At 34.5% G+C, this 24,677-nt stretch overlaps 1 protein-coding gene across 2 annotated transcripts; it reads right to left on the reverse strand.

Annotated features, from left to right (window-relative positions):
• Positions 1-2,672: 2,672 nt before the first annotated feature.
• Positions 2,673-22,723, reverse strand: LOC144451082 (equilibrative nucleoside transporter 1-like). 2 transcript variants are annotated; one of them, XM_078141863.1, is made up of 14 exons: positions 22,710-22,723; positions 22,053-22,415; positions 18,496-18,577; positions 16,433-16,566; positions 14,770-14,864; positions 13,652-13,702; positions 12,078-12,163; positions 9,977-10,025; positions 9,095-9,192; positions 7,975-8,082; positions 6,886-6,997; positions 6,436-6,521; positions 5,597-5,793; positions 2,673-4,997 (listed from the first exon to the last, which is right to left on the reverse strand). In XM_078141863.1, the coding sequence occupies exons 2-14, from the start codon at positions 22,406-22,408 to the stop codon at positions 4,880-4,882; spliced, it is 1,572 nt and encodes a 523-aa protein (XP_077997989.1). In that variant the 5' UTR covers positions 22,409-22,415; positions 22,710-22,723; the 3' UTR covers positions 2,673-4,879. The 2 variants fall into 2 exon arrangements, with proteins under 2 accessions (XP_077997989.1, XP_077997982.1); XM_078141856.1 differs by lacking the exon at positions 22,710-22,723 and adding an exon at positions 22,658-22,700.
• Positions 22,724-24,677: the final 1,954 nt, after the last annotated feature.

The following is a 24,677-nucleotide window of genomic DNA, read 5'->3' on the forward strand; positions in this document are numbered from 1 at the left end:
TATAGTGATCTTCATATACATCGACGCCCATCGCTCATTGAAAATACTTCATGTTGAATTGATGTTTCATGACCAAACATGAATTTAGCATGTACACCAAGGGATATAAAGTGTTATTACCACCCCACCCCCACCCCCGATACTTTCTGGGTCGAAGAAGAAATTGAAATTTCTTTGGTGAGTGTATTCGTCATATCACGTACCTCACTTGTTTTATTTCTCATCTCAGGGTTAGAAGTTGATATTTACTTCAGTTTGGACAATTACCAACATTACCAAGTCGTCAGCCTCTCGATGAATTAAAAATAGAATTTCAAAATACTGGAGGATAATTGTCGAATATTAGCAGGTTTAGGGGGTTCAACAAGTAAACTATTATCAGAGAGTAACAGTCGGAACAGTTAACATACATTTATATGTATAACGTCTCGTCATTCCACCCTCAACATATAACGTTCTTGGTCTAAAGGCGTTGGCTGGTGTGTGAGGGCGACCCGACAATGCGTATTCGTTAAACATATTCGTTAAACATAGCAAAGTGCATCTGTACAACTGTCCTATAAAATTTGTTGATATACCTTACATTGTTAATGAATAATTTGCATAATTATTTATTTTCAGTAATTAGGCCATATCTTAAGAATGCATACTTCAATTTCAATATAATTTAGTACGTACATTAAACATAACAAAGTACATATGTCCTATACAATTTGTTGATTTCGCTTGAAGATTTACCAAATATTTTGTATAATTAACCCTAGGGGAAATCGGAAGACTGCCCTCGGCGGCCGTCGGCTGTCAATTCCATCAGAATGGAATGAAATCACTAGACACGACCCCAAAGTTTACGTGCAAGATGGTGTCAATAAATTTATGGTACATTGTACATTTGTGAGACGACAGCAACACTAGACTAAAATCATGTCTTGGAACTATGATATCATACTCCGTGATGTCCATGTATAAAACCTATTAATTACGTACGTAGAGACGTATTACAAGCATCACAGACATATTAAAAGATCTCGACTGGGAGTCCCTACAGGACAGACGGACTACAGCAAAACTCAATACAATTTTCAAAGAAACGTATGGAATCACTCCTACAAATTAAACATAAAACACCTCCGCCAGGAAAACCATACCAAACATGCCACTCGTCAAACACACAATCTAAACTACAGCACCATTCACTCCAATAAAGACTGTTATCGTTACTCACTCTACGGACTATACCTTTTTTTAAATTGCAGTTGCTTTAGTTTGTGATGACCAGAAACAAAAATTGGTGATGTTGTCAGTATATAAGTGTCAACGTGATAGATTGCAATGCCTGTGTTTCATATCAGAGTTGGGGCGAAAATAGCTTTTTGCACAGTAACGGGATCGAATGTACCTTTATGGAACTCATTACCACCAAGCACAAAAGCAGCAAAAGATGTGACAAACCTTGAAACTAAATAAGGAATTTTAACTGCGATGCATGACGGACTGTATGTGTATAGCCACATCTGGTGTTTTGTACAGTAACAGACAAGACAAGACAAGACAAGACAAGATTACATTGAGTTCGACTTGCAATTGGCTCCTGCCGCCCCCAACGGAGAGATATAAGTCAGCTAAGGGTATAAATCACATTTTAAAAAAAAAGAAAAAGAGATCGGAGATTACATAAACAATACAAGGTAAACAGTTACTTTTGGTAACATGATTATCTTCGCAAACGTTGTTCTTAAAAAAGGTTTATTTTGACAGCATTTCATCCACATCACCCCGAAATATCAAATGGTTTACCCAAACAACACCGTGACGATGAGACTGTCAAATATGACGTGCGCCCCCAGCGTTGCTATCACATTGTAATTTAGCAATCAGTGTGGATCACATACGTACATTGTAGAATTTCATCTTGAAAATATCAAGCAACAGTCAAATATTTAACCAAGATTTTGAATTTCGGATAATCTTATAAAGATCTAGCAAGTAATATTAATATCTTAACAGTGTAAGTACCTTTGCTGTGAAAAAAGTAATGCACCTGTGGAAATCGATCATGTATGTTGGGGGTCATGTCAGTATTAAATCTAGAACCGTGTACCGTCTGCAAGCAGGACTAGTATCACACGTGAATAACTTTCAACCAACGAGAAAAATGTTCGTGGAAGCCCGACAGAGTCCTTCTTATGTATCTGGTAGTGAAGTATAAATATTATCATACTGTATAATACAGTGCCGTCACAGTACAAATTTACTGTGGTGATATTACCGTAATGTGAAACGGCCAATACCACTGAAACCATAGATGTGGATCTATCTGGTGGCAGTGGTGAGATAGCATCTCAGACACGGGTCACATTTCAGTTCTGATAGCATTAAACCAATTAAAAGGATATTTGAATGGGAGTGGGCTTATGTTTTCGAGAAAAGAAATTGAGGGAGAGTCACTTTCTAGAATGAAAATTGGGGAGGGTTTTGTGTTACAGACAGCACTTGATTTTATTGTCCCTCTCCTAATAATTACTGAAGGCGCCCTTATACCCATCCATATACACAGACACAGATACAGACAGACACACACACACACACACACACAAATACTGAAAGTCTGCGTACATCAAGAAATTTTTGTTTATTGCATGAGAATGTAATGAACATTTGGTAAATGACACGAATACAACATATATAATAAATCTGATAAATAGCTTGTACTAGTAGTAGTAAATTACATAATTTGAAATCAAATCATCTACTCACTATAAATCTCTGTGGTTGTTGACCAGCAAATCATCTGAAATCAAATCATCTGCTAACTAGAAACGTAAACATCTGTGAGTGTTGATCAGTAAATCATTTTCAAATCAAATCATCTACTAACTATAAACCCTTGTGGGTGTTAATCAGTAAATGTGGTAAAATGATAAGACTACATAGAATCATACATTTGTATATTAAATATTGAAGGAACATCTAGGAAGTTTTATATATATATATATAAAAAATTGTAAAATTTAACAAATGTGTCCATATAAACTTAATTTCAGTCATATTCTTGGCTGTATATGGTAAATTTTTTTGAAGAATACCTATTTGCTATTTTGCGTAGTATTTCCTTATAGTTAGATCAACCATATTACTTTCAGGAATTTCACTATTTCTTGATTTTGTTGTACAAATGTTCTTATCAATAAACAATTCAAGAATAACATTACAACATCACAGTATTACAATGTAATTTGTGGCCCAAAACTTCATAATTTTGTAATTTTGTCCAAAATATTTCAGTTTCATGTCTGTACAAATTGACAAAAGTATAAAAGTACATTGAGTAACAAAGCAGATAGTTATCACACAGCATCTATTGAGTAGCCAATCACAGACAAGCCTTGTGTACATCACCAGGTGAACCATGCACTTATACACAACGAGATAGCAAACTCAAACTATGGACATAGCAAAGCTGACTTAGAGACAACTGAACTGATTTACAATGATGAAAGGCCTTGGATTTTTGAGTCAAGAGGGTTTAAAGGATACTAGTAAAGCTAACTATATCACATTGTACCTAACTTATAATACACAACATGCAGTACTAAGGTCACTAATTACTTTTGAATTCAGTGTGCCCTCTAATGACAGCCAAATTTTGTTGTTGCGAGTCAAAATGAGAAAAACTGGGATTTCTTGTGAGTCACCACATAGTAAGAGATAGGGGAACACCAAATTTTGGTGCGTCACTAGAAATTGTGTGCGTCAGTGGTGCGTCAAATTGGCTTGGAGGGCACACTGCTTTTGATATTGTAACAAAAATATTGGGTATTAATTAACTTACAAATCAACAAAACATCAATTTTAGGAGTCTAATTTTGAGATAACAAATTGATTCAACTTGAATGAAGTGTATCTATGAGTTATTTCAGGTTTTACAGGCATACAAACCATATTACCTATTTACCTACAATAACAGTCAAGTAAACAACCCATTGGCAAGAATATTTTCATTTTCTTTTACATATTGTCCAGACTGCAAATATAAACTTAGAATGATAAAAATGTAACAATTATATGTGAATATATTATCTTATATATCCTCTTTTCATGATATATCAAATAATTCCCTCAAATTGCTCTCATTACTTTCAAACTAAAGACAACAGATCAGACCTAGAGTTGTACATACTCTGTAACTACAACTCCATGACACAGAGTCTTGCCAAAACACGACAACAGCATGACTGAACGTGAATGCAATAGTGTGGGTATGTAGATTGAAAACTTCTTAATACAAAAGTTCAAACTGTGTCATCATTTTATAAATTACACATTTTTAACAATCTTTGCAAGAAGTTTTGATTGTATTTCAGCTGCGTGTACTTTAATAAAAAAAACCTTCAAACCCTGTTTTGTCAATTTTGATACTAAATTGTCAACTATAACAGACCAAAATGGCTGTAATCCACATTTAAATACCAATATGAAGTATTATGAAGTCAGTAAATGTATTCAAATTATGTGAAACATGTATAGAGTAACATTAATTTACATATATTACAATATCTATACTGTGACAAATCATTGCATAACTTTCAACAATACTTTAGTCAGACAATTATGATGGTGACTCACACTACACAAAGAGTAGTATTTCTGAGCAAACGATGATTTAATAACTTCTTTGGTTGATGTCAATTTGTATGTCATTAAAACAGTTGCTGACTCAATCTTACATCTGTCTATTTTGCTTTCCAATCTCAAGTAAAGTTGTTATCACTGTAAATCAAATGTACAAGATTTGTACATAATTACTGAAAATATATTTGATGATATTTCTTTTCTGTCGGAGGTTTGATGGTGCATTCGTTCATTGATTAACATCTCTTTAGAAGTTCACAAGAACTGGGAATAAAAGGGAGAAGTTAAGTCCTGTGAAGATACCAATAACGAGCATCAGAGCCATCATAGAACCTGCAGTTGCAGCATACTCTGGTTTAACCAACCTGTATGGACAGACAGAGAACAAAGTTGGAATTAGTCAACAACAAAGGCAAACAAAAAGCATCAGGCTGCGCCTAAAATACATTCTTATGTTCAGTTCGTACTACACACAGTTTTTGCTTCACAAGAGTTTTATAGAGATCCCCCCCCCCCCCAGACCTTTATTCATATGTCTTTAGAAAAGTACCCTAATCACACAAATACAAAATATCCTGTTTTTCAGAAATTATGTGGCGTACTTGAGAGCTGTATGGTTTGGAAATTGTTTGTCTTAGTGACTCAACACTTGGAGAATTGTGTACCTTTCATTAAATTTGATAATTTTATCATTGGTATACATTTATGTAAGATGACACAGATGCAGGATTTGTCTAATGTTCCATTGTGTAATTTGCAGCAGTAAACATGTTTACTACATTATGTATGTTTATTCAGAAGTGCTCAAGTTCGCGTCTTCAACTTGGGATACGTGGACAATGAAGTACGACAACTGATTTATTAAAAACATGACTGTTTCCAAGTGGAAGAGAACTTGTGTATTAAACATATTTCCGTTTCAAAACAACACAGACAAGTGTTGAGTATTAAAAGGTTGACTTACTTTGGAGCAGCCATCATAGGTAAACTTTTGAGATATCCTCCTGAGACACTGAACAACATTACCAGGACGATGTAGACTGCATCATTGTCTATCAAGACAGGCAGTGTTCTGTCATATGTCCTGTACTTACAGAAGAGGAAGATGGGGAAGAAGATGAGACGACTGGTTGTTGCAATCCATAGGTACTTGGATGGAGGCTGTGGAATAAAAACAGATACAAATATATATGTATCAATTTGATTTGAACTTGAACATTCTACACACATACATATACACACACATACATACACACACACACACACACACACACACACACACACACACACACAGTGACACATATGTTAACCTCTCAACTACATTGTAAAATCTAATGAGGCATGGGAGACAAACCTGTGAAACGTCTCCACAGTAAAGGATGTTTTCTATTTCAAATAATATGGTATATTTCAGGGACATAAAGGGATCTTTTCTATAATTATTTAAGCTGACTGTTATAATATAAAATGACTAAGTGTACCGACAGTTTGAGTTTTATAACACTTGGCGTTATTGAAATTTCAATAATGGCCAGTGTCTGAAATTTCAATAATGGCCAGTGTCTGAAATTACCATTTGGCCAGTGTCTGAAATTACCATTTCTATTTCAAATTGTCCCATCATTTCTGGTACTGCATGCATGCATGTCTGTCTGTCTTTCAAATCATATCATGTCATCTGATGTTCACAATTGGTAAGTAACCTCAGGTGTAATTTCTAACACAGCTGTAATCTTCAATGATCAAATCACTAGCTACATCAACTTGTTTCATAGTCCTGGGGTGATATATGTATGTACATACCCATCTGATCCAGACTGGGAAAATACTACCAATGAAGTCACACAGATTGAACAGCAGGAAACAGGTCAGTGGCGTAAAGTAGTTAACTGGAAAACAAACCACCATCACAAACATCAATAAATTTTCAGAAAGTTAACTACAAGTTACTCAACATGTAACTTTACTGCAGCACAGTGGATCTGCATTGTTATGTATAACCAGATCTGTTTTAATGTATGCTAGTACGGGTATTTCAGATACACAAAATGCAGAATAGACAACAAAAGTGTAGGAAAACTGGACAACAGTTATTCATATAAAATATTGAAATGTCTCAAATGCACCTGAAATTGGACAACAGACTAACTGAATTAAGAGAACACAAACACTGCTAAAAGGCATCACAAAGTATAAGCAATACACTTTCTGAAATCTATATCATTTATTGAGCATATACCAGTATATACTTACCCTCAAACTCTGAAATATCATCCCCACTAGGCTCTATTTGCACAAGCACAGCTGGAAAGACTGCCAATGTTACAAAGAATACCATCCATACATTGAACAGCTGCCATTTGATCTACAGCAAAAGAAGCCATAAAAAAAACCACATATTAAAATGATAAAGTTAGCTTCAAAACATTCCGGGATAAAAGTTTAACAGAATTTACAACAACAAAAACAACAACAACAACAACAACAACAATATTGTATAGAAGAAGATCATACAAATACATGTTTCAAAATTTCTGTCTGCTTCAGTGACACTTAATTTCCTTATACATAGAATTTATCATGAGGAACATTAGAATTTAAGGCAGAACTTTGAAATTTGAGTGTATCAATAGTAACAATAATAAGTTTATATCTGTGTACAATCTAGGTGTCTGGCCTTTCCGTACATGACATAAAACAATTACAATTTTCAAGGTCAAAGGAAAAAAATAACTACAATAACAACAATTTTATGATGTTGTGAGTCCAAACTATTAAAAATATACTTTGTAAGTCCCCATGATTACATTTATATTTTGTGTTTGCATTAAAAGTGAGAGAGGTCAAAGGTGACCAGGTGCTGTTAACACCGTCTGAAAGTCGCTCTGAAAAATGTATCCTCCAGTTTTCAGGGTTAAAGTAATGGAAACTTGTCTAAATCTACTCTAAATGGTGAGTGAATTGTAGGAGATTGATACAAATTATGCATTATGAGAGTTGCAATTGAAACATGGAGGGATAGAATTCGACTACAGGTCCAGCCTATGAGCTGGCGTGTGTGCATACTTTGGCCATATTAGACTTGAAAATGAAATTATACAATGTCAAGTGAAATTTCATATGACATTATTTACAAATGTCAATTTTAAATGGGTATGATTTATATTCTGCCATTTTAAAGTGAGAGATACACAGTTGTTTTCATTAAACCAAATTCACGCCTTCTCTATAGTTTTTCAACCAGCTTCACTCTACAAAATATTATGTGATGTTGGACTGTACAGAGGCAGTCGACTAATTGAGCAGATGATGTTGTAAATTCTATAGACAAGATGTGTTTACCTTCCAGAAGATTTTAAGATAAGGTGGTCGAGTTATGGGTTTATCTGCTTTGGTCTCGTCTTCTAGGTCATCTTCATGAGTTGCATGTAAATAATACTTGACGTAGGGCTGTAAATAAAACATACAGTTGTTATTCTTTCTGTTCCTATACACTAAATGATAATACATCACTTTCTCTTTTTTGTGTGCTAGCATCATCTCATACCTTGCTTTTACAGAAAACACAAATCCAACAAAACATTAACAATTGAACATTTCTAATAATAGAATACCTTTTGCAAACTTATAAATAAGTAAGTTCAATTATTTTGAACTCACCATTACTGTTGATTGAAATGTATGTTCCAAGCTCTTGAAAATGATTGACAAAATAGTATTGTCATGTTATATTTCAATACAACCATTTTCAACCAGAGTTACTAGCTATATAGTTTCTCTGTGTGAATGCTAAAACTTTGACCACAATTATCTACAGTTATACACACTCATAACATATTTATAAATCAAACGTGATCAATATTTAAGCAGCTCCATTGACTTTCTTCAGAAAAAAGTGAATATAATACTAGCAGATACTCTCTGTACATACATACATACATTCCAATCACTATACTAGTGGCCAGTTTATGGTGTTATTATGTTAATGAACACATGCAGTTACATACAGCTGATGTGTTCATGTACATAATGACTTCATTTAAAGAATCATATGTGATACCCCACTGCTGATGAACAACCTGACTGGGTAATTATGCATCAAGATTTTCAAATGGTATTATCAGCTTTATTGCAATTCTAGTCTCAAGCGTGGTATGAGCGAATACTACTAGCACCATAAACAGGCTATTATACTAGTTTCTATATCTCTGTCCTCCTGGCAAGATATGGTGGTCATGATTTGGTTTCTAGTAAGTTTTAACAATAAACTTGCTCTCTGAACTTATTGATAGTTTTCCATTCTAATTGACTGTGACAAATTATTAGTGTATACAAATCACTCACTAGCCTGGAAGATCCATCAATGACCCACTTATGTAACCACTCACTGCCTACATTGGAGCATACTACTCACATTACATAATTGGAAACAACAGATTGATCAATAAGACTCATCACTCACCAGCTTATTCATAACCACGAAAGTGCAGAAGCAAATGATGAGAACTACCAAGGCACAGCTAAAATAACCAATAGCAGCTGATCTTAGATTGGAAGTGGCTGTAAGTCAATGTCAAAGAAACAAAGCGTTACCCTGTGATAAAACGTAAACTTCATACCCAGCTATTAAAATGTCTTTAAAGTTTTCTGAACTCTGTCGTCTAAAGTCTGACAGGAATACTAATTAATTCATTTGTTTTATTTCCAATTTTGTATCGTGTAACAATGAAGATGAAATTTGTGAAATAACAATTTCTTTTCTCAGCTGAAGCGCACCAAACCTTTCACTAGCAAAGACAAATTATGGTATTGGTAAATTAGTAACAAACTGATTTCGGCACAGTACATGAACGATGTACCGTAATACATAAAGTAATTAGTGATGAATGTATGTCTATCATCCATAACTCTAAGTTATTTAAACAAGTAGCAGAAACTTGATTAATGTACAACTCTTTATTCTCTGACGAACAACATTGATTTTGATACTACCAAAATTAAGATTGTAGAGAGATTCAAATAATGACAAAATGCTTTTTACTTCTAACACAACATTTTTGTTACAAATTACACAAACAAAATACTTCTGATAGCACATGTGCACATATAAAGTGATACATTTTATCTCGCTGTGAACACAAATCAAGATCACTGTTCGATGAGAAGGAAGATTCAAACACAAAATTGTGTATTTGTGAAACTCTATGCTTTCTTAATTTTGGTAGTGACATTTAGTGTACCATAACAACATTTAATACATATGTGATAAATTAATGTATACTTTTTATTATATGTACATTGTAAGATAAATTATTATAGTGACATTGAGAAAATCTCTACGTACAGGCAATAGATATGACAGAAAGCAGTGAGACAAAAGTTCCTCCCAGTCCCTGCAAACAAAACAATAACATTTTGTTAAAAAGGTCAGCCTTGTTATAATAATAATTTATGCATAGCATATTGTTATAACTGCCTAAACAAGGGTAAACAGCTGATGTTTTCACAATATAAACAGGTATGCTGATTAAGGGTTTCATAAAATAAGATACGCTGTCAACAACGACAAGAAAATCCTACGTGCAGAAGGACAGGTCACAATTTATCCATGACGTCAATGAGATAGGTAAACAACATACACACACGCACACACAACCAACCTTATCTGTGCAATTCAAAGCTGGTAAACACAACTTGACAAGAGGAAATAATTGGCGACTAACTAGAGTAAAGTTGACATTTATAGTATAGTGTTTCTGGAATCTGACATACAAATTGTAATGCATGCATGTAACCCTAACTTCTCTGTAGACTACTATAGTTAGTGATAACTTAGAATGATTCCATTAACTTTGATTAGACTACTATAGTTAGTGATAACTTAGAATGATTCCATTAACCTTGATTAGACTACTATAGTTAGTGATAACTTAGAATGATTCCATTAACCTTGATTAGACTACTATAGTTAGTGATAACTTAGAATGATTCCATTAACCTTGATTAGACTACTACAGTTAGTGATAACTTAGAATGATTCCATTAACTTTGATTAGACTACTACAGTTAGTGATAACTTAGAATGATTCCATTAACCTTGATTACACTACTATAGTTAGTGATAACTTAGAATGATTCCATTAACCTTGATTAGACTAATATAGTTAGTGATAACTTAGAATGATTCCATTAACTTTGATTAGACTACTATAGTTAGTGATAACTTTGAATGATTCCATTAACTTTGATTAGACTACTATAGTTAGTGATAACTTAGAATAATTCCATTAACTTTGATTAGACTACCATAGTTAGTGATAACTTAGAATGATTCCATTAACTTTGATTAGACTACTACAGTTAGTGATAACTTAGAATGATTCCATTAACTTTGATTAGACTACTACAGTTAGTGATAACTTAGAATGATTCCATTAACTTTGATTAGACTACTACAGTTAGTGATAACTTAGAATGATTCCATTAACTTTGATTAGACTACTATAGTTAGTGATAACTTAGAATGATTCCATTAACTTTGATTAGACTACTACAGTTAGTGATAACTTAGAATGATTCCATTAACCTCGATTAGACTACTACAGACCATAAACATTCCTCCCAGAAAAAATTTCATCACATCTTTGTAATAAAACGGTTATTTATTGATTTCTTGGTTTGTAGTAGTTTATTACTATCGGCACATCAAGAAATTAGAAGGCATTATTTGGCATACAATGTAGAACTGAAATTAGGATGCTACTAAATATACAGAATTGGCTTGTTTTGCACATTGTTTGACAGATTTAGGATGTTATTAATGACTTATGTGGATTTGTGATGTAATAAATAACGTAAAGCTTGTTTGTCTTCAACAAGTCTACAATGAGGTGATGGATTTGGGGTTATGACTTTTGTTGTGTTTTGACACAGTTTTGGCTTGATCTTCAAAGGTAGTTAAAATTCCTTGGCTTCTACTGTAGATTTGATCATAGACCCTCCATCCAGGGTGGAGGGTCTATGATTTGATGAATAACTGATGTTACTAATGACAAAACTTTGGTTTCTCTTCAAAGTTCCACAGTATACTATCATAGTATATTTGGACTTTAGTAGTATACCGAGGATTGGATGGATTTGTTCTCTAATTAATGATACTGTCACATATTTAGCATGTCTGTAAAATTGTACAAAGTACCCAGTATTTTGGAATTACAGGCCTAAAAGTTGCTTTGTCAATGAGGATTTGGTGCATTGTGGTCTAACTAATGTCACAAATCTGGCTTCTCTTCCAAGTCGTACACACGTAATTGTCACCCCAGTATTAGCATTTGGAAGTAATAACCTAAAGTTGTTTTGTCAACTAAGTATTTGTTGGAATATGGTCTAAACTAATGACACAAATTTGGCTTCTCTTCCAAGTTATACAAAGTTAATATACATACCTGACCAGCAAGTACTCCTTGGGTATACTTAACAGGCAGTCTGCCAGCTAAACCAAACAAGCTTGACTGATAGACAGCTGAAGCACCTGTCAATCAAATCATTTAAAGTTAAAATGTCAAGAGTTTGTCAGATGATGTAACGACGTTATCATGTCACTTTTCTCAATAGTGGCATCATTTATCAATTTTAGACACTTTAGCTTACCTCAAGTAAACATAATTGACAACCACGATAATGTCACTTATGTAATTGACAGCAATAATGATAGTCAGAAATTGCGTAATTCATCCTATTGCAACACAAAGTATATACCGGTAGAGTCATATAATTATGGATTTTGTTAAAAGATGAACACACAAGACAGATTATTTATTTCTGATACTAGCAATACTTGGAACTATGGGAAAGCAGCTTCATCATATCCCTAAAAGTGTTTCTTTAAAAGGTCATGTTTCAATCCTGGGTTATCACATTAGTATTATCTTCAGACGATATATTCTTTTCTTGCTGAACAACTTTTTCTATAGCTCTGGCAAACAAACCTTGTCAAACCCTTGCTAATTGACTACATTGGAAAGGCCACATGCTGGGCTTGTGGTAAATAAACCAATTGACACAGTATACCTTTGCACTTGATATCAATGCTATAAATGAGTGTAGCACATAGAGAAAGTGCTTTACTTCAGTGTTACTTGTTGTACAAATCTTTGGGTAAGATGGTAAGAATTCTCTGTTTTATCCAATCTTTGAACAAACTTGAGATATGGTACTTCATTACCAATTTACTAAACTATTAAAGATATAAGTCAGGGAATCTGCTAATTGATAAATTAACTCTTTTTTAACATTCTACTTCTAGTTGTGCAAATAACTGAACAATGCCCAGACCAATGCAACCACAACATAGATAATTTTATACATGAGAAAAATTATGGATTGAAACATCAATATTAGTATAGTACTAGGATGATGCATACTTTAAAAGTGGCATATAATAACACAATGCGATTAGTATTTGACCTAAGAGGTGCAGTCAGCATTAGTAATATCTGTGTATCCAGTGATATTTTGAATTTTTCATCGCTCCACCGAAAGTTGCTGTATACATTTAACACACGAATTGTTGAGAGTCACAATACTTTAATTCGAATCTGCATTGACTCTGATGCATATTTTCGTTCAAACTTTTGGAGAAAGTATAGGATTGTCATGTATAGTACAAGATAGTTGCTAGTTTAATATTATTTTATCTGTCTTTTTCTTTGTGTTTGTATGTTTTTTATATTTTTATGGGACATCTTGGTGGCCTGAATTAAAGAAATAATAATAATAATATTTAGCTTTACTAGAATATGTAACATTATTACAAGCAAATATTACTGGTGATGAAGCTCAGATAGACATTGCTTTCTTTGCACATTCACAAGCTTAATGAAATTACATCGGATATATGTACCAGTAACGTACATGAACTTGTGTAATTTGCTTTCTTCAGCAGTGTCCTAATCATACTTAACTAATACAGTATGAAATGGAAGAATTAAAAAATAAATTACGTCAACGATGAACCTACCATTGAATACGACTATCGTTCCCATGGTTACCACATAAAAGATGCCAGGCCCTGTTATAGATAAAACATGAGAAAAAATTATAACAATAAGCAAAAAAGACATACATCACTTCACAATCCTAGGACAAGTTAATTGTGATACTGATTATAGAAAGATAACATTGTATAAAAAAGATAGGGGTTTTAGATATCATTAAGTAAATGTTTGCACAGACATCAGATGTTGAAATTGTTGACATCTTGCAAAACTAAATTGATTAGCATCAAGGATTGGCACAAACAGTAACCTTGGCATGCAACAGACAATCATGATCAGTTTTAGTCTCAATGGCTTGGGATGGACAGGACAGACTTTTGATGTATCCCATCTTAATCTACATTAGCAGCACTCTCAAAGTATCTGATTTGGGTTGTCTACTTTTGAAATGACACGTGTACAATCCGTGCTTCATGAACTTTGGTCTTTTAACATAGATGTATTATTCTGTGTCTCAGACACTCATGTCCTGACCAATCTTTGACCATGAAATATTCCATATAACACTAAAAGCCAACAAAACCAACAAAATACCATCTTGAACTGAGATGGTTCTGATTTCAATTGAAATATAGTGTACATCATGCCACTGAAAGCCTACAAAGGTCAGATTAGGTGAATTCTGTAAAAGACACTATACACAACGTATATGTATATGAAATTAGTTCCAAATGAATTTTAGACACCCTTGAACCATCTCCACCCCCATCCCAACAAATCAAGGCTAGAGAGTGACTAACCCTGTTACTGTACATGGCTACTGACAATGGCCATGATGTCCTAAAGAGAAGTCTCATATACATGTATGTCATTGTCCAACACCTGTTCTGGTCACCACACTATGGTAACATACATGTATGTACTGAATACACAAACTGGCACAATTATGTACAATCATAACTGCCAGGGCCACAAATCCCCACACTATGGTAACACACGTACTGAATACACAAACTGGCACAATTATGTACAATCATAACTGCCAGGACCTCAAATGTCTAAATTTAAGTTTGTGGAATGAATGAATCAATTCTATGTAATTTCAAGTTTGCCTTTTTGACATTTGCAAGTTTATACTTACATGATGAAGAATCTACTATTGCCAAAGCAACAGTCAATACAAACAATACAACCATGACAATGATGCTGTAGCCTATTCTGGATTTGGTCAGTGTCCTGCAATTTAACAAAAGATATGGAGACATTCATTGACAGTTATCATCACTTTGTCCTCATATTCATGTAGAATAATTAAAATTTAAACTTTTGAACTTTACAATATTATCATGGCTTCCTACTTGAAAAATCAATGTGAAACAACATATGTCAAGTCCTTGTTTGTCACTCGATAAATTGCAAAAGATTAATAAACGTATAAAATGTTTGTTACTGTACATACAATAACAAACGTTTGATACATTTTGTAGCTTTTTGCAACGTAATGACTTACATGTACAAACATAGACTTGGTCAATGACTGACTGAAAATATATACCAAATCCTCATCCATATGGCCACTTTAAAGTAAATATATTTTAAATAATGTGTTTTGAATCTTGATGTCCTATGGTTTGGTGGACCAAATAATCTTACCATCTCTAAGCTATCAAAACTATGCCACTCTGGGTATACACTAGCCTGGAATCCATGCAGATGGGGATTTTTGATTTTAGTTTTAGCAAATTCTACTCTAGGTTTACAACTACTAGTTTATTGGGATCACTCTCAGACAGTATTCCAATAGTATTAGTGATTCATTTCAGGGTAAACTTTTATTACATCATATTACATCATTGTATTGATATTTTTAGATTGGGTAACAAATGCATACAGTGACTACACCTCATTTGCTTTAACACAAGTTTAACTATTAAAATCATAAAATAAACTAATAAAAGTACATGGGTCAATGAAATGCTTGTCTTGTGTTGTCTTGAAGGGGTAAAATTTATACAAGTTCCCCATGTGTTTAATGATTATTAATCCAACACATTTATAACAATAATTTATTGCAACTTGAAAACTTTGTTAGTTTCATTAAATAATCACACCGCCATCACAACGTTAAAAGTAACTTGGCTAATGTTCAAACCCTAGAAAAATACCCAACTTGAGAGTACATAATCATAACAAGTGTTTCAGAAAAACTTTCTTTTACATCATAAGCAAATCAATTTGCAATGACATCATAAACAATTATCACATATGTACCAGAGATTACTGGCACTGGTATGCGGCATACTAGTGGTATATTCACTGCAGTGCAATACCGAAAACACTATTGCATACCTGCATGCAAATGAGATGCAAATAAGGATGCACAGAATCGCGTGATGCACTGTATGATTTTTATGGAAATTTGCAGTTTCAGATACTAGTAAACATTATGTAATAATAACAAAACCCATGCCATGTGAGTTCCAGGGGGTACTCAGGGGTATTTGCACTCGTGCTTGCAGAGTTTTCTGCTGCACTTTCCAAGTTTGTATCACACTGTTCTTTTCATTTAAACACCTACATACCAGTACACTTTCATTTTACTTTGTTGCATGTTAGCTATATTGTTACGCTCCTGAGTCCAATAAGAAAGCATTGTGCTATTAGTTTACAGGGACATCACTCACCTACCAATTTAGGTTATAAATCTATTACTGTTGTTTGTTTGGGTGACATCTGCACATACCTATGCCAGAATGACACTGGAGCAAGACAAGGTTTTATTCAAAACACTTATATATGCTTACCTGTGTTGTATAAAAAGAGTGATGGTCATAAAAACTAGGGTGGGTACAAAACCAGCTATACCCAGATAACTGAGGAATTTGTCCTTGTATTCAGCACTGTCACTAACATTACCAAACTTGTGTTCTGTAAAATACTGTCAATAAAAAAAACAGCAAAAAAACAGTTCAAGGTTAACACCATATTCACTGGCTGCACCTACAGTCTGGATGCCAATATAGTATTGAATTAGAGATTAAGATTCCATGAAGGATAGCACTTATACAAGTTATTAGACTAAAGGTGTACCAAACCATAGACCCTCCCCACTTGTGTAAATACCATCTACTGTTACAAGTAAGATCAAAGCTATTCAGTTGAAGGTTCAAAGAAAGTTTTATTAACGTTTCCAGGCACATAACAGTAAAGATAAACATTAGCATGGGTTGCAGTCTTTTAATAGATTAATCAAATTTGAAGTTTTGTGGTTTTCCATTATGTGTTCAAGAATGTTGAGGATTTGGAACACTGATGCTGTCAGATAATCAATTTTACCCTACATGCAGCCAAGGACTACACAGAAAATTATGTGTATATACAATTTAGAGATATACATAACAGTCATTGTGTTTATCCATAACTGAAGTGTTTATCATGTACTGAACTATTTCATGTAACAGGTGACTGCCCCATCAAATAAACAACTATAGCAAACTGAATTTTAATATGAATGATTTTCAACAATGAAAGGTCCTCATTAATAAATTTAGATGTAGGGAATAGAAGGACATAGCTATATATATCAGTGTATGCAAATGAACTTTTTCAAGGATAGTGGTCATGCTATCAGCAGATAATCATAATCTGTTACGTCATACAGCTTAGGAAAATAACAGAAGTGTCTATATATTTATCAACCACTTTGTTTAGTCTAAATGTCCTTGAAGTTCACTTTATGTGGGCTAGTTCAGTGTAAGCTGGAATGCATGTATTGTACTATGATCTGATTAAAATCTGGTGTACACGGTACGGTTTTTTTGGGGGGCTGTTACCTTTAGTTACTGTAGTTTGTTCTTTTTTGAGCGCTCGTTACATACATCTGACACAATACCATAGGTTTTCTTGAACCCAATCTTGTACTTACGAGTAGCCAACCAGATCCCGTCTTACATTGTACAATATAAAATCAACTTTCGAAATTCAAAGAATAAGAACCACCAAAAAATAATGATAACATTGTTGTCTGTGCTCTAGCTCTTTCCAAACAGAGCGCGTTCTCATTTGTTGAGTGAATTCACTCAGCATTCTCTTGAGTCTTGTGGCTTGGGATAACCTATGGTATTGTGTCAGATCACACTCCCTCTACCTGTGATAGTGGGACTGTGGTCAGATATATGTAACGAGCACTCACAAAAGAACAAACGAAGTAAATGTAACAGCCAAAAAGAAATCGTGCCATGTACAGATTTTAATCAGATTGATATTGTACCTGGTTGGTGCAGATGAGAGATTGTACTACTAGTCTGTTTGCATGTTGATGCAACAGATTTTGAACTTAAAACATCAATATGGTAGATGAACAAGTCGGTTATAAATACTGACAAATTTCAAATTATTTGTATTCTTCTGTTGTTTGCACGTAAATTTATCATAAAAACTATCACAATTGTTTAATCTACAAAAAAAAAGAACAACAAAAGAAAAGGTATACTCAAAATATCAAGTTATTGCAAACATAACCCAAATTATCTGATTGAATACCAAAACAGAATAGCTATACATCCATGTTAGTTACATGTATAGATTTATTTTTATTGTCAAATGGGGTGTAAAGGCCTATTTACATACATGAGTATATAACTATTTCTGCAATTACTGTCGTATTTTGTGAACTATTTACATGTATGTGCATAACTGCACAGATTATAGAAAAAAATTGTTAACTTTATCAACTCTTTAGAAGTCACTGTTTATCTGACTTTGATAATTATTCATTTATTGAACACTGCATTCTTTGATGGGAAAGATTTATGATATTATAGATTAAAAAGTTAATAAATTTAATATATAATTATAATATACTTACAGCCTCTGCAGTTATAAACATATTCCATGGCATTAATGTACCTAAGCCATGTAGAGCAAATATCCAATAAACAAGCTTCCATCTGACAAGTAAACAGAGTATACATTGTACAATAATTATCACGTTAATATATGGTTCAAATTAGGCATAATGCAACCACTGCAACTGTCATGTCAAATAATGTTCATAATACAATGAACACAATGTAATAATCTAATCATTAATTACAAGAATGCATGCACGCATGGACTCTGTGTTCATAGTATCAAGTGAAAATATCTGCTCACAAAGTCAACCAATTTCTTGAAGTGAATCCCAAAGTTGTGCTAACGTCTTATCAGCATTGCCATGTCAGGCAGTGTACTATAACAGCCAATATTGTAATACACCCCGGCAGGACGTCAGTGAAAATTTTGGATTTGCTTCCAAAACTGTTTTTGACTCTCTGAGAAGAAATTTCACTTGAAATCATTAATTTACATAATTATTTACATAATTACAAAATGTTGGTGGCATTATGCTGATAAATCTAAATTAACACAGACATTGAATCAAACACTGCCAGGTTGACACTTTACTTCCCCAACAACAATAACACTGTGTATCTCCTCCTAAATTCTGTTTTGTGTTTTTTTGCAGTAAAAAGCTAGTTTGATAATAACACTAAAATTTTTCGTTACCTCCTCATTGTTGAGGACACTTTGAACAACACTGGTCTGAAATAGCATGAATTCTTTTTTAGTTATAAACGCATAAGACCAGGCATGATTTAAAGTCATACACACACAAGAGATGGAGCAACCTGTTCCATATTTGCCCCTTGTGTTGCATGACATGTTTATCATGACAAAAAATTGTCGCAACTGCACAAAAAACTAGCCCTGGTTGCAGATGAAGTACATGTAAGTCATCCCTTCCTTCTCCATCCAGCAAGTGGCCATAAGACCTGGGCTTACCAGAAATGCTGGTAACTAAAGAATTAACATGCCCAGTGGTCAACTATGAGCAATAAATTGACTATTTAGTAATTTTGCCTTGCCGTGGCTACTAGTACTAAAGTCCCAGTTTGGATGACCAAAAATCCTGAAATCACAAGTTCAATCCGTAATAATAGGACTTCCTCCTTACAACTTACAAGTTACATACAATGCCCATATTAGATGTCGAGATCAAGTATGACGGCTTTTGTGTGGTGGGACATTTGAAGTTACAGTTCAAACTGGAAAAGTTCCAATTTCAACACTTTTTGTGGTAAGTTATCAGCGACAACTTTCACCAAAGAAATGTAAAATGAGTAGATATTTGATAGATTGCTAAAATTTGATCACTTGGTATATAATACTTTTGTAATTGGTGCAAAAGAATTTTGCTGGTGCACTCAAAATACAAATGCAGGTTGGTTACATTGGTTTTCGGAGGATGGTGTTGAGCGAAACGTGTGCACATCTGCAAGCAGGACTACAGAAAAATCAAAGAGTTGACACTGATGACCTCAGCTGTCATAGGAGATTATATCTTATCAGCCATGTCAGCTGGCTACTCAGACAAGAGCAGTATATAACTTTATAAGTTATAACACTCCTTCTTTAATTGATACTTATTTCTGATAATTGTCATGAGAACATGACTTTTTAAAATTGAACAAGTTTATAGAATGTCTTGGTGAAGTGATTGTCGTCTGGTATTTGATTGTCAGTCCTTCTAAGGAATGAAGTATATTATTAAACCCTGATTCATATAGAGAGTTACATTAATACAGAAACCAAGTTACTGGTTAAGTTTATAAATGGGTAAGATGTGGATATACATCCACTGTAACAACTTCATGTTATTTCAGAATGGAACCAGCTGAATGGACATCCAGGTTGCAAGTTTTAGTGGACAGTTTTAGCTGACACTGCAGGCCACCGAATTCTTGAACATAATCACATGCCATGCACTGGAATTCATTGAACCATATGAGGTTGAATTAATTTTCCCTACAAATGCTAAGAATTTGTCATCTATACAGCAAAATCCATTGAATTTTAGGAACTTTACATTTCTAGTTTGACTGATTCATATATGTTGTCATATATAACTCAGTAGTGACTTTAAATTTACAGTTAAGCTATTTTTAAAAAAATTTAACCTTGAACTCAAATCACACCACCATGTTTTGGCACCTTGCTGTTGAAAGATTGAGGTGAGCAAGTACAGAACCACTTCACAATAAAGATCAAAGGAATGAAGCCACAGGTTTTAGAAAAAGAAAAAGGTATGCCAGGTTAACATTAATAATAGACAAGAATTGTTTCTGACATATCATATATGGCCACTTTCTCATCCACGATCTACAAACAAAAGCAATAATGGAGTCCACAACACTCTCACATGGCAGACTATTTAATAAATTTTTCAACTCTCAAAAAAAAAGCACTCTTCAAGTCTTGAGGAGTATGGTCTAGTGTTTTTTTGGTTTTTTTGTGTGACTTTTGTGTGATCTGTGAAAGGCTACTTTCGATGAAATTTTTTTGAAAAAAGAGAAGTTTTGAAGTCAGTTTGTACTCAGACCACTAAAAAGAGTATCAAACCAAAATGACTGTTGAAGACAATAGTGTACAGTATTTGGTGTACAATAGTATTGCTCTAACACATTGGGCAGATCCTGTGTGGAAGAGAAATACAACTTTTTCTTTTGTCTACCCACCCACCCACTACATTTCTATTGTGTAGGTTGTTTGTCACAAGATCATGTGCTATGGCTTTAAGATCAGCTGATTACACAGCTTCAAGAATTCCACTAGTAGAGTGCCTTACTTCCTTGGGGTATCTTTCCCCTCAAGGCAATTTCGCTGCATACGTAATAAGGGATTGCATGGTTAAAAAGGTATAAAGATATCCTTGGGAGTTATACACTTATTTGTAAAACTACAGTTCAGAAACTGTTTCCAAGTTCCACTTTGTACATCATGATCATGTACAATCATACAATGTAATATTGAATTCAATAAAACAATTACTTTTAAAATCCCCTTTTTCATTTGGCATGTTTCAAATCTTCATTTTTAAAACTTTTTTTTTTTTTTTTTTTACTGTTTTCTTATATAATACAGACAAACTGTTGTCTAGTTTCCGGTGTTACAGAGTTCACCATGGAAGGGAAATACCGCCATGAGTTCACCGACGTGACAGACGGTGTGAATGATAAATACAGCCTTTACAGGTCCAATGTGCACACATCAACATGACTTGCCAACATGTGGTATGCATGCTTCAGTCTGGATGAATCTGTCTGGCTTATTGAATGGTTTTCATGAAAAACGCAACTACGTGTAATATTTTAGTCATACATAGTAAGTCATACACAACATAGCAAACGACTGGTGCTTCAAAGGTCATATTCGCCTGCCATAACTGTTGTGCTTTGTGTGCAAATTTGACTCTTTGAGGTCTCTTTTGCAATATTGGGAAATGGTAATATTGGCACCATTGATCCCACCCTCGAGGTCTAATATATTTAGAAAGGTGTATATTTAAAAAAAATAATAATATAATAATTCATATATTGTACTTACTTATCTATCGGAGCTAAATTAGACTGGGTATCACTTTCCGGTACTTTTATCAATATACTGTTTTCTGTAATATATTTTTCATCATCTTTCTCTGGCAGTTTTCGAATGCTTCCATTTGTATTACCGTTTGGAATGTGTCCATTACCATTGGGCAATGATCCATTTGGAATGCGTGTCGTCAAAGGTTCGGTTTCTGTGGGTGTACGAGGTGGTGACAGGACACTGTCAATATCGAACTCGATATCTTCAAGTTCAACGAATTCTGAAAGCGGTGCCATTCTCGTCTCCATTTCCATATCGTCTGCCTTCACGTAGCCGTTTGGTACGTGTCCGTTCGCTGGCCTTTTCACAACCATTTTCAAGCTGCAATCAACGGTAAATATGGATTTCAGAATAAGGATATACAAGCTTGACGTAACGCAGACAGCACGGTGATAAAACTAATTTCGAATGCAGATCTGAAGGCGAAAAACAACGACCGTTGTTAAAGGACCAAAAGGCACAACACCGTTGTACTCCGGTCAAAGCGTTGATCAGTTTGTCGCACAATTTCCTTGTCGTTCGATATATCAGACACAGTTTTGATACGAAAAACTAATCAATACCCAATCAAATGTCTCTCAAGGTCCTTTTTCTCTCTAAACGTGCATTTTGTACCGTGGATTGCGAAATGTCTGTTCAGATGGCTGCTAGCTACAGTCAGCTGCCACAGAATCAGCTGCTCGGACGCAAAACGGTATTGTTACAGTAATAAGGTCAAACCATTTCCACTCAACAGTGGGGGTGGTAAGTTAGTAGTTGTTTACATGATCTTTCTCTGCTACTCAAGAAGAACAGAAAGAACTCCACACACGCTCAGTCAGATAGCACTGTGATCGTCGTTGGATGATGGTGTTTAATAGACAATATGTAATCGAAATATTCCTTAGTACATAAATGAGTGAAATTTATCTCATCTTTTCAACATTTGTGGTACACTTTGTAACGACATGCGACAGATGCGAGAAAACCATGGATCTCTGAGGGACTGTGGTCTATTATAGATCCATGAGCAAACTTGCTTCATAGCATGAACAATGCCATGGAACAATGATAGAAAATTAAAAATCGCAAAATCTTTACACCTAAACTTACAGACGATTTTGTGAATATTTAAAAGACATAGTCATATATTGACGTCTGCATGGGCGCATGGGCTTGACCTTCCCATCCCTGTGTGAACTAGTCCTTAGTGAATGACTCATGGTTATCTTTGTATGCAAATTTAGTTTTGCATGTGAATACCAATACCATTATTATCGTCATACAATGCTACGCTACGGACTTTGTGTGGTTTTTAGCAGTCGTTCGTGCTTTTTTTTGCAACGTTTCATTTAAAACAAAGACGGTCGCCTTGCTCCGTAGCACTGAATACTAATGCGTACTGCATAGGAACCACGATTGCCGAAGATTACCGATGGCACGAACGTCGTGAGTGCCTCCGGCATGGCATTGCACTCGCTGCGCTGATCAGTACGCGTTAGTATTGCTCCGGATCGGAGCGAGGGGACGACTTTAGTAAAACATGTAAAACGTAGCAAAAAAGGCACGAACGACTGTCGACAGTCCATGTTGCGTATTGAGCTGATCTCAGAAAAATAAGGAACCAAAGTTTTGCGTCAAGAAAGCGTTTCATGTACTGTGGGATAGCATCATATTGAATAGTAAATATGAAATAAATTGAGGAAAACGTCCTGATGCGTATTTTCCAGATTTAAAAAAAAAAGAATGTCAGTTTGTAGGTATTTGATATTTCGTACCAGGAAACTTGCTTTTCAAACGTGTACATAATACTACAGAGGTCACCCTGAATGGAGGGGGGAGCCAGCTACAGAAAACTATTTTGTGTAGTAGTCTGAGATCATGCGAAAAGGGGCGCCTGTGGAAGTCAAGCCTGGCCCCGTCTGTTGCATAAAATGTTACCCCTGGTCCGGTTTTCTAAAAAGTAACCCTCCCCCAATTTCCTTTCTCGAAAACACGACCCTCTCCGTTTCAATTATTTAAATAAAAAAACATTGGGTTAAAATACTGTGGGGCGTTAAAAGGGAAATGGGAAGGACTTGATCCGGCATCACAGTGATATTTTTTTGATAGGTCACAGACCAATATGACATTATGACACAAAACAGAATGCATTATAACATGTTGCAATATGTTGTTTGAACTTAACTTATGAAGTGCTCGAGTGATAATTTTGAAAGTATTGGTTGTTTCCCTCAATGAATTTGTGTTAAGGCGATGCATGTGTTTGTAGTTACATGTAATTAGCAGAGATGAGGGTCAGAACTTCCAAAGATTAGATGAGCTTACTACTGACATGATTATCTGGACCAAGTTGAACATCACATTCTCCTCATTATCTGTCTCCTCACCAGTTTCGTCTATGATAATATAAGACATTTTTTCTTGAAACGTGTCCTGTTAAATCCAGTGTCAGAACTGACACAGAGCCATACCACAACTAACTATCATTTCTATGAGTTAGACTGACCTCCCCTCCCACCACCACCGCCACAACTAACAATTCATTCATTGCATGGTTGTCAGCAGCGATTTCACAGACATTTTCTGATACAGTGGTGGCAG

Source organism: Glandiceps talaboti, chromosome 2 (genome assembly GCF_964340395.1).
Source record: "Glandiceps talaboti chromosome 2, keGlaTala1.1, whole genome shotgun sequence".
NCBI lineage: Eukaryota > Metazoa > Hemichordata > Enteropneusta > Spengelidae > Glandiceps > Glandiceps talaboti.